This window comes from Photinus pyralis, unplaced genomic scaffold (assembly GCF_008802855.1).
Source record: "Photinus pyralis isolate 1611_PpyrPB1 unplaced genomic scaffold, Ppyr1.3 Ppyr1.4_LG2, whole genome shotgun sequence".
NCBI classification, from domain to species: domain Eukaryota; kingdom Metazoa; phylum Arthropoda; class Insecta; order Coleoptera; family Lampyridae; genus Photinus; species Photinus pyralis.
In genome coordinates this window covers 40,525,049-40,537,171 of record NW_022170403.1, presented here as the reverse complement: position 1 = coordinate 40,537,171, position 12,123 = coordinate 40,525,049, and the positions used below count along the sequence as shown (strand labels likewise).

At 35.6% G+C, this 12,123-nt stretch overlaps 1 protein-coding gene across 2 annotated transcripts; it reads right to left on the bottom strand.

Annotated features, from left to right (window-relative positions):
• Positions 1–4,295: 4,295 nt before the first annotated feature.
• LOC116164311 lies at positions 4,296–10,845 on the bottom strand. 2 transcript variants are annotated; one of them, XM_031478466.1, is made up of 2 exons: positions 10,675–10,845; positions 4,296–4,714 (listed from the first exon to the last, which is right to left on the bottom strand). In XM_031478466.1, exons 1-2 carry the CDS (start codon positions 10,676–10,678, stop codon positions 4,338–4,340), a joined length of 381 nt encoding a protein of 126 aa, XP_031334326.1. In that variant the 5' UTR covers positions 10,679–10,845; the 3' UTR covers positions 4,296–4,337. The 2 variants fall into 2 exon arrangements, with proteins under 2 accessions (XP_031334326.1, XP_031334324.1); XM_031478464.1 differs by lacking the exon at positions 10,675–10,845 and adding an exon at positions 4,812–4,942.
• Between the last annotated feature and the right edge of the window lie 1,278 nt (positions 10,846–12,123).

Genomic DNA, 12,123 nt, shown 5'->3' with positions numbered 1-12,123 from the left:
TCACACCACACGAGAACAAAATACAAATTATAACGAACATAGAGATACACTNACGTCCTAGCACAGTTAAAAAACACAAAACTCCTTCTTCGCAGAAACACACCACGTTATCACAACCCACTCGTACTCAACCCAAACGCAACAACCTTAACAGCACTACTAGCTCACAACATACTGTAATATCCCCACCAAAAACCCAAGCAACCTCACAAATACAACCTCAAGAACAAAGAAACACCATAAATACAAGTAACGCAACATGCACTACAAAGACAGGTCCACCCAATAACGTTACACGCCCCAGCACAGTTAAAAAACACAATACTCCTTCTTCTCAGAAACAAAACACCATAAATACAAGTAACACAACATGCACCACAAAGACAGGTCCACCCAATAAAGTTACACGTCCTTTCACAGTTAAAAAACACAAAACTCCTTCTTCGCAGAAACACAGCAGGAATTATTATAATGATTCTGTTTTGTTTTGTTCTGTTTTCCTCTTTCTTGATAGCGTTGGCTATTGTGCCCGCCCATCCAATACCTATGTTGGTAAGTATGAATTACATACTATCCCTAGATTGCCAATACACGTGGTTTTTTTTTAAGGACCCTACATAACACTGCACCAGACACAGACACAGATACTAATCGTTACTTGATTTTAATCCGTGCGATTAATTAACCAGGCTAGACCTGAGTTCTCACAAGAAACAGCGACCATAATAATAATAAAGGTCTTTATTGTCTTTTCCTGCCGTGCAAGATATAAAAGATACACAGATTAGATAAAACAAACAAAACATAGGAAAATACAATCTTGAAGCACAGTTCAGAATATTATTGTTCTTCCACTGAACCTCCGTTAGAAAAGTAGACATAATATCAGAAAAAAATAGATATCAGAGTATAACAAAAAAAACTTAAATTAAAATAAGACAATTTTGCAATAAAGATTCATAAACACCTACAGGAATCACATTAGAATTTGTCACTGATGATTGTCACTAATAATTACACGCTGTTTTTCAGTTAAAAGGAACTGAAAATGAATTTTGAAATTTTTGAATATATTTTGAGGTATAAAGGTAAATTAAATAATAATCGAAATCGAAAAGTCGAAAATTGAATTAAAAAAATTTTAAAAAACAAGAGATAATCCATAAAAATGTTACTTTCATTTAGCTAACTACTGCAGGAGATATAAAGAAACCACTTAAAAATTTTGAAATTGTAACACCCTATAGATCTGTTTACGGACCTATGTATGTTTTAGTCCTGAAATAGGCCAGTTGTTCCCCTTTCGTATTTACATCATATTTAGGAACGCCCTATATAGTGCAGTTATAGGAAACGTTTTTAGGCCCCGAGATGGTCCCCCAGAATCTAATTCAGAATTTTTTTCTGACTACATACTACAGAGTGTATTATATTATATGTGAAAAAAAATTTTCTTGACTTTTAACAGCACAAAATAATACATACCTATAACGGCTTTAATCTCAACAAAATTTTGTATCTAGAGGTGAAAGTGACAAATCCATAATTTCGTGTCACGTGTCATCTGCGTGCAGACCAGTTTGCTTCTTCGTCCAAGTAGAGTTAGAGATCATCATGTAAAAAAGAAATGAGATTGGACCTTGTAGGGACCCTTGAGGTACGCTTGTATGTAGGTGCTTATTAGTGATGATTTTCCTTATTAGTAGAGTAAACTCATAATATTCTTTCAAATAAGGATGTTTAAAGTCTAGGTAACTTTAACTTTTTTTCTTGTTTTGAAAAAGAGTTGTACAGAAGAAATAATTCTCTTTTGTAGTGGTACGTTAAAACACCCACCAACAACATATAGCAGTTCCATTTGCAGTATCTATCTACTTGTAGTAGTTGTAGTAGTGCGGTAGAACCCCGATTATCCGTGCGCAGGTTATACGCGCAGCGAATTATCCGTGCCGTGATTTCCGTTAATTGAAATTACGCTTTTGAACTTTACATAGCAAAACGATAGCTATCTAAAAATATCTACTTTTCTTCCAAAGTTTATTCATCAGTGCCAGTGCCATTTATGTTTGGATATTTGAAGTACAAATTTTCTTGTATAAAAAATTTTCTGTATTTTGTCCTTTTTAGTAGTACATGTATACAATACTTTCATATGTAAGAAATAAATATGAATTTGGATTATTGGTGCTTTTCAATTTTTCGTGCTACATCTGGTCCCATGGAGCACGGATAATCTGCATCTACTGTACTTTAATTACCTTGTTTGCTCCTCCATGCGTTATGCCAGCATGGATCTTGTTTCCTTAGATAAAAATAGGAGCGCATGATTTGAAATGATACTTTGTAGATTGTGTAATTTTAACACATTTTTTAGACAAATGATGCGCTTGTCAGTGCGCCGTTCAGTCCATTTGTGCCTTTGGTGAGGGAGGACAGCTTAGCACTAGAAGGTCGCAGAAAACTTATTTAATAGATGTAGGCCCTTATCAAAATAGTAAGAAAGGCTTCTTCCAAAATTTCCATTAGTTCATATTTGATGCACAGAAACAAACTGTTTACACTTGTATTTCTTTCTTGTTAGTTCAATACGTAAGTACATATAACAAATCTTTATTTCGGCGAAAAATTGGCAATGGCTTTGATGCGCACGAATTAATTTTGTCTCAATTTGTGCATGGTCACTTTTTGTGCTTTTCCGTTAAGGGCACAGCAGAATGCAATGCTTTCTCTTAGTTACGGATAAAACGCTGTAGGTATGCCGTCATACTGTGTGTCTTATTTTTGTTAAGATTGCAGTGTATCTCAGCTGTTTTTAAAGATAAAAATTTCTGAGATACAAGGTAAAAACGAAGAGTTTGACTTTTTGGGATGTTATCATACCTTATTAAGTTACTACCAGAGTTGTATTGGTATTGTAAGTTGTTTTTTTAACGCAATGTATATCTATAACGTCAATTTTTTGTATTCATTCTCCTGATTGCAATGATATATCACAACTTATAATTTTTCTATAATTAATTCATATTCTAGCATATTTTTCAAATTTTTGAAATGACAGTTACCACGGATGCAATAAACAAAATAAAATTTCAATGACTCCATGGCCTACTATTTAAAAATAGTACAAAATAAGGTTTTCATTTTTGATTCATGGCTAAAATTAAAAAAAAAATATAGGTTGTGATACATCAATGAAATCAGGAAAAAGAATGCAAAAAAAATTACGTTCAATTATATAGGGTGTTGCATTGATGATATTGATCTCAGAATAGGTGGAGCAAAATTTTTGTAGACTGCGCCCCTGGATTTTACGTACAAATATCTAAAATAAGCAGTTTTTATGTGTTTTCTATCTTACAAGTCAGCCTGTATCTCAGAAACTAAAACGTAGCTAGATTGATTTTGTTTGTGCTATTAAAAGTGTAGCAAAAAAGTGGCACATGGTCGCGGAAACCGCTTTAAAATCAGCCTAAATACATTGCAGCCTCAACCAATATAGGACACACGGTACATGATACCAGAGATTTAATACTATTACATCTATGATGATACTAAACTGCATATGAAAAACACTCATTCATCATTTTTTAATGATAATTTATGAAACAAGTATAGCAGCTCAAAATATCGATTTCTGAATTTAGACCTTGGTATTTCTTCAATGCATTTTTCGAACTTACATTTTATTATAGTGTCATATATTTATTAATTAAAAAAAGAAAGTTATTGATTGGTATTTCATCAAGAGAACTAAATGTCTGCTCAGAACTTACAGACCATTGAATATGGGTTATTTTAGAAACACAGAGAGCAATTACTTTTACGTAAAGGAAGCACGAATAATCCTAATGTGTTTTTCCAATAACAGAAGGCAAGGAAGATAGTTGTGAAATAAACAATTCCAACTTAACTTAGGGTAGCGGTAGGTTTGTCAAAATTTATATAACTTGCCTATGCTTTACTATGTCAAGATACCGACAACATTCTTAACAGGTATCTTCCATTGTCTCTGGCCTAAGAATTTTCCTAGAAACGCACCTTTACAGCCAATTTTAAAATATTGCCTTAATGCGTATACCTGCAGTGCAAAATGTCATTTCAGTGATAAGATTACAACGTTGGTATCTTTTATCCTAAAGTGTCTCTTTTACCATATCATCTTGGTAAATAACGGGTGTTTCAGACCTTAACCCCCAAGGTTATTGCCCGCAATTACCACATAATGCACTTTGTAAGGGGCACAGACAACATATCTATATTATATTGTCTATGGTAGGGGCAATTAAAATCGCAGACACATTTACATATATTTATTAATTTACAGTATAATCTAACTTTCACCTTCTTCTGTTTCTAAAAAATCCAGCTCGATTGAAAATCTTCAATACCTCCGATCGTGGAATCTGTTCGGTTTCTCGATTGAACACCGCAAACTCCTTGTTTGTGATCAACGATTCTTTTGCCAAACCGGCCGCAATTGCGGGATTTTTATAAAACGGATTTAACAGTTCCTTAGGGAGTTGGGCCTCTCTCGCTGCGTTTTCGACAACTACGGGATGCGCTAATCCTTCACTTGATCGGACGATGCTTTGCAAATTGGCGATGTGATAATTGGTGTCGTCAATTAGATTAATAGTCGGTGTGTAAATCTGACCCGACGAGTAGTGACTAAACATTAAAAATCCTAGTATGAATACCAATGACGACATTGTATCTGAAAAGAAGAAATAAATAGGAATGTCAAAGCCACACATAACAAATCAACAATAAGTTGGGTGATCGTACGATAAGGATTACCGCGGTACACTTACGGGATTCATATAAGTGCATTTTTAAACGCAATGGCCAAGTCATAGTCACTAATTGTACCGATAACTGATAAGTGAGATTGCAGAAAACAAGTCACTATGGAAACGTCACAGTACTGAACAAATAGTGGAATAAGGTCAATGTTTCCATCTACCTACATTTCTACATATGATTAGCATACTTCCTATTTTTACGCTATAAATATTAAGCAATAATCATCATTGGGATATAAAAACATAAACATAACATGTCTCAAAGTGGATAGTGTGCTATTTATAGAGCTTTGTCCAGTCCATCCATCTGACTGAGGAACGAAATCTTAGCACTGAAAGCTGAAGGTTCATTTCTCACTACAAGTCCCTTCGATAAGGGACAGCGCTTTTTTGTGTGGCAGATTAGTATTCTATTAGCCAGTTTTGACTCCACCATGAATAAGATCTTGTCGGGGACTACCACCGTAAGAAAAACCCTTTGTCGGTACCCACTTCCGACGTCCCGTTTACTCGCACTTCGCGTTTAAAGTTTTAACTCCACCATCAGTAAGATATTGTCGGGATTTTCCGACGTCTGGAATTAATCCTTGCACAGAACTCTTTTTTTGTCAACAGTTTGAAAAAAAAAGTGCTTGCTTTGTCCTTGTAAAGTTTTTAATCCTACTGCGAACTTATCGTACTTTTCGAGTGGCGACAGCTATCCTCGAAAGACTATATTTGTGATAAATTTTTCTTCAATTTTACAGCATTTCCTTGTTGCGCTGTTCCAATAGTTATAACAGATGCGCCATATCTCAATGTGGTCAATTGAAATATTGAATAACTTTGACAGTGCAGCAGGTTCTGAAGAGTTTAATCCTATTATACATCAGGGCGCCATCCCCCAGCGTCTTATACTACCATGGTGATTTTTCCTATCTTCTTCTACAGTTTTGTCCAAAGCCAAAATTTCAAACGAGATTTGCGGGTGAACGGCGCGTCTGAAGTGGGTACCAAGAAAGGGAATGTGGTAACACTCGACAAGATCTTTTTGATGGTGGAGTCAAAACTGGTCAATAGACTACTGATCTGCCACACAAACATGCGCTGAAGTCCCTTCGATCCCCCACGAGTACTTTTTTTACTATTCTGACAACAGACCACTTTCATGTTTTTTTCGTGTCTAAATTCTAACGATTTAAAAATATTCAACACATATTCATATCGCCATTTGCTCCGGCCATAATCCATTATTTTTAAATTTCGTTACGATTGTTTACGAACCTAGTAAATTAAGAGTCTCTTATAATTTTGGCAACCCGCGTGTCTAATTTAAAAATTGCTTATCAATTAAATGTCTGTAGCACCCTAAACCATAAGAAAGATATAATAATCACCTGCTCGGTGCTCCTATACAGGGTGATTCAAATTCGAGGGCCACCATGGGGATTTCGGGAACTGTATGAGATAGGTAGGTAGTTTAAATTTGGCAAAGTTGCGTATTTTGTTGCTTAACAAAATGCAGTTTTGAAACTTAAAAAATTCCTACTACTTTCTGAGATATCTGGAAAATACCGAAACTTTACAAAATCGTTTTTATTTTTTACTGAAGTTATTTAAAAAGATATTTCAAAATAAATGACACATTATGGTCACTTTTGTCCCTCTACAAGATGCTACTTTTAAATTTTAAGTTTGACGTTTCGTCTCCAGTCAATCATCATCAACTTTGTTTTTTCTTATGGAAGTGATTTTTAATTTTTGTGTTATTTGACGGAGAGGAAACGTCGGATTTAAAATTTGAAACTAGCACTCTCTTGTAGAGAGAAAAACGTGGCCATAATAATGTGTTATTTATTTCGAAATTTTAATGTATTCATAAATTGTCCAAATGCATTGATTCGAAACCCATAAAGAAGTACGTAGTACATCATCGAATTGATAAAAAAACTTGCTCAGATGATTTCTATAAGTACTATTATTATTATTGTTTAAAAAAGGAATCGCAGGGAAAATGTATACTTTCTTAGAAACCAATTCCTATCAATGAGAACGTGTTTTTACCCCCCATTTTCAAAAGTTTTACTTGGATCCACAAGAGGCATGCGTATACAAGACCTGAGACTATTAGTCGTGGCACGTCGTCCACGTTATATCATTGTTATATTTTCAGAAATAGCGAAATTATTGAGGGGGTGATCCCCTTTAAGACAGCAAAATGTACCATCTAGCCACGAACTTATAAATTAAGATGGACTGCCAATGCTGAACTAACAAATGGCACCTACATGGGGGCCGCCATGATGTGCACTCACTTGGCGCGAAATTCAAATCAACTAATTAAATAAACAAGCATGATGTGCACATCATGGCGGCGCCCATGCTAGGGCCATTTCTACCTCTATGCAACTGTTTGATCAGCAGTCCATCTTAATTTATAAGTTCGTGCATCTAGCACACCTTCAAGGCTATTGCTCTAGAACAAGTTATCTAAAAGTAGTTCAAACCCGCAAAAGTGGAACAGGTGGACAGACTGACGGACAAAACGCAAACATTAGCACATTATTAATTAAAAAGCATTAACAAAATCCGATACAACTGAATACCGAACGACCCTCGAGATCTTAGCAGATACATTATTTTTACAACACACCGTTAAGGGATTGATTCTGTTCCACCAGATCAGCATAGCTTGTAAAACAAATTTTTGAATCGGCATTAGTTTTACTTTTATTTGAGGTGTAAATATCTTAACAGATAAAAAAATTGGGATTGTGCAAATACAAAAGTTGGGTTGCGCATGCGCCATTTTTTTAATTTGCATAGTTACCTGAGGTTTAAGGAATATTTACTAACACAGAAAACCGGACATTCATATGTTCTTGGTAACAAGAATTATAAAAGAAACGATCTCGAGGATCGTTAATAAAATGGAAGCTACGGAAATGTGGATGTAGGGAAGAATCCTTTCAGACAGGATTAGGAACGAACAGATACTAGATAGAATAGGAAAAGGAAGATCTTTGTATAACACAATTTTGAGAGAGAAAAAAGGTGTGGCTTAGTCATGAGGGACTAGTTTGCTGAAAGATATGATCCAAGGAGCCGTGGAGGGTACAAGGAAAAGAGGAAGGAGACAAGTGAAGCTGAAAGCGGGGAGAGGATACGTGAATATGAAAAAAAAAGGCAGTGGATAGAGAAGAGTGGAGACGGCAAAATAGAACCTGAGCCAAAAACTAAATACAAGTATAAATTGTGCACAACTCTTGTGCAGATAAAGTGCATTTTTTTAACCGAAATAGCTTTTGATTTGACATCGCCAATGGATATATTTCTTGCAGACATCTCAATCGCCCTTTGTGAGTACCCTCTTCCGACAATCCGTTCTTGAGGTAAGTATAAGGGAATATACCAGATCACGATAAGAGGTCGAGGAGGAGGGCTATGGTTGGTAGAAATTAATTCCTTTCGTTGAGACCTTTCATAAGAGTACCATGAAGGATAAACCTAGTTCCACTCCCTCCCCCCTCCACTCCGTACTTTGAGAACAGAAAGAAGGGCAGTAGTTCGTAGAAAACGGTTCCTTTCGTCGAGACCTTTAATATTAGAATACAATGAAAGATAAAATTAATTCCCCCCCCCGCACGGGAAAGTTATAGTTTGTACAAACCAATTTATTTCGATGAAACTTCATTAGAGAATACCATGAAGGGTAGAACATGTGTTCCCCATGCAAAATCTCAGACCATTAGCTTGCCCTTTGTAAAAGTTACGCACTTTCAAAAACAGCATTACAGGAAATAATTCGTAGGGGGGGGGGGGGCTTTCAGACACCGAAAGTTGATGGCCGTCCGACACACCTTCAAGATATAAGCTACCTACTGCAAAAAATTCCAGGACTCTAGGACCATTCCCCTAGAAGTAGTTAAAAACGGTAGAAGTGGGTCCGGACGACCGGACAGTCAAAACGCAAACAATAGCACATTTCTTTTAATTCTTAAAAAATGCACTAAAAATGTACTAGGTACTGTATGCGATTTGTCCGCCCGTTCGTCCGGACCCACTTCTGCCGACTGCCGTTTTGAATTACTTTTAGGGGAATGGTCCTACCTTGTGCCAGACGCCCATCAAATTTCGCTGTATTATTGGGGGGGGGGGGGGGGCATGAATTATTTTCCGAGTTGAGGTTCTTGAAAGAACGATTGAGGACGTCTGGAAGAAATATATCCATTGGTGATGTCAAAACTGGACGAGACATATCTATTGGTGAAATCGAAGCGAATATCTTGAAAACGAAGTGCCGGAAGAGGGCACTCATATTGGACAAGTGATGCAAATATCTGCAAAGATCTTATAGACAAGACACATCTACTGGCGAGTGGCGATGTGAAAACTGAATTGTGAATATCTCGAAAATGTTGGAGGAAGGCATCATTTTTCCGAAATTTTTACATGAATAACTTTGACTCAACGATATTATACTTAACTATTTCATTTACATATATTTAAAATTATTTGTAAGTTATCTTTCTGGTATTATAGTTTATCTTCTTTCTTTTTATATTGCACTTAAAATTAAGTTAGTTTAATTTATCTGTACTTGCTGGTGGAGTGGAAGAACAGCTTTGGCTGAACTCCTACCATTTGTGTTTTTCGCAATACACATTATTATTATTATTATTAAAGGTGTTTGGTTGGTTCACAATGAATTGTGGGATCAGCACGTGCCCTGTGAGGTCAAGTTGTTGTAAATTTAAGAAAGAGTAAAGTTGCTATAACATGGCCTTACATTCTTTAAAAAAATCGTACCGATTGCTATTCATCATCAAAACGAGAAACCGTTGCTGTTCATAGTTACGCAAGTTGCGCGTTTTGCTGGTGCGAATGTGAACCGCGCACATCTAATAGATTGACGCGTTTTTTTAGCGCATTTCCACAAAAATAAAAAAAATGCGCTATTGTGGCCACTTTGTCCGTCCGTCCGTCCGTCCGTCCTCTCGTTCTATGAGACGCTACTAGTTCTTTATCTTAAGAGCTATTGTTCTACTTTTTTCGCTATTTGGTTCGTTATGGCCTTTTCGCATCTCGACCATTTTATAAACCGAACTTCGTTATTTACTGAAGCATTTAAATGAAATTGAATAAATAGGCACTTGGAATAAATGAAAATCTAACGCTAATTTCAAAACTTGGTTTTGCGCATGCGCAGTGCCAATTTTTTTATTTATGGAAGCATTTAAATGAAATTTGATACATAGGCACTTGGAATAAATGAAAATATAACGCCAATTTCAAAATTTGGTTTTAGTGCCAACTTTTTTTTCTATGGAAGCATTTAAGTGAAATTTGATACTTAGGCGCTTGGAACAAAGGAAAATCTAATATTAGTTTCAAAATTTAGGTTTGCGCATGCGCAGTTCCAATGTTCTTATTTAGAAAGGTATTGAAATGAAATTCTTCTTATAAACTGAAATTGAAGTAGCACGTCAAAATGGATTGCCCATGTGCAACGCTATCTTTCATATTTGTGGCCGGATTTTTACGATTTTAACAGAAGTTGCATCTTACAAATGGGAAATGAATGCAAGTGGAAATGCGCTTTATATGAATCGTTTACGATTACTTTTTAACTTGTTTTAAATATCGAACATAGGGAAATTGCATTGCATACAAAATCGTATGTTCGCATTTAAAAAACTCACTGTATATATCAAAACTAATGAGTTAATCCTTAGGTTAAAACTATTTTATATTAATATTTAATAGATCTCATTGAATATCCATTATATACCTACTTACAAACTTGTTTAAACTTACATTCTCATTACAGTCAGTAGTCTCCGATAATAAGCTAGTCGTTTGACACCTCTCAAACAATTATACTCGTACTTACTCATTTTTTTGTCTTTTATTGTAATTTGAATAAACAAGGCCGCACTACTATATACATTTAGTGTATTTTCTATTATAAAGCAATATTATAAAGAAATAGAAACTAGCTGACTAGCAAATCGAATAGTTAAAAGCTGGGAACTAAACAGTTCTTGTCGCACACGGGCAAATATTTAAAAAAAAGCAGGGAGCACTTGTTACAAAAATAATTACCATATAATACAATTTATGACTAACGCGACAGTAATAACAATCATGTTTAATTAGGTATTCTGGTAAGAATAATTGTGACTTGAGCATTTGCAAAAGAGAGTACTGTCGAGGCACACGTACGAGCAAGGATGTGTTAACATTAACGATAGCCTCGATAAACATGCAGTAAGTGTGACATAACTAATTAAAATTTAACTCATAAAGGAGCCATTAATTTTTCTGAAAATTGTGCCTATGTGAAATGGCATAAAATTAACTGCATTTTATTCCTGTGATGCAATATCAATGACAGTTTTACTAATAGTTCACGCTACAGATAATTTCTAATCTGATTTGAAAAATGTCACACCTCGCATAGCATTAAGAAAGCTGACTAAGAGCTAGATTATTTTTTGGCATTTCCCCATAGGCCCATACTCTGCATTACCAGACCAGCATGGCCAAATGAGGTTGTAAAAGCAAAATGTAATTAACATATTATTTACCTAATCGTAATGTGCGATGTGTTTCATGAAGCGGAACCAGGCAAAGATACGATATTTGATTAAATCGACCGTAACCAAGCTATGATACCCAATCTAAATTTCTTGGTGCATTTTTCTATTTTAGTTTAGAAAAAAGCATAATGCGCGTGTGGGTAGGTAAATGAAATGTGAAAGGGTAAGTTGAGTAACACCACATCAAGCGGTTTGATTTTGAAAATCTGAGAAAAGGAGATGACGAGTGTGTACCCGGCGGGTAGTAGTTAACTATTTTTCGGGTAAATTAGTTCACTAGTAAGTAAAACAGAGGTAAGGTTGCCTATTTTTATTACTTACAGTGTTTAAGAATGTTGTATCAGAAATTGTATCGTAACGACAAACAATCACACACGTGTCTCAGCTCACTATGTGGCAGCATTAGAGTGAAATAATTGCATTCCTTTTATATCAGGAAAGGATGCTGAGAACCTTGTCTGCTTTACAGGCGAGCCATAACCTTGCCTTGAGCAAACAGAGTCAAGGGTAATTCTTTAAATTGTGAATACTCGTACCTACTATAGCTTCTGAACTGACTAAAAGGCATTTGAAGTATCTTATCACAATGTCAGTTGTAATCACCTAAGCAGTGTGGAAGATGCTAATGTATTCGCACTTCATTAACACATGGCACAAACAGTAACTTTAATTTGTAAGAATTGGGTTACCTACCTTCAAGCCGAAATGTGATAAAAGTCCCTCGTTGGTGCCAATACTGT

Excerpts from the sequence above, each read along its gene's own strand:
- LOC116164311 (XM_031478464.1), bottom strand. The coding sequence starts at position 4,854 with ATGACTTGGCCATTGCGTTTAAAAATGCACTTATATGAATCCC. Across the intron at positions 4,715-4,811 it reads AATGCACTTATATGAATCCC|ATACAATGTCGTCATTGGTA; the intron begins GTAAGTGTACCG and ends TCTTCTTTTCAG.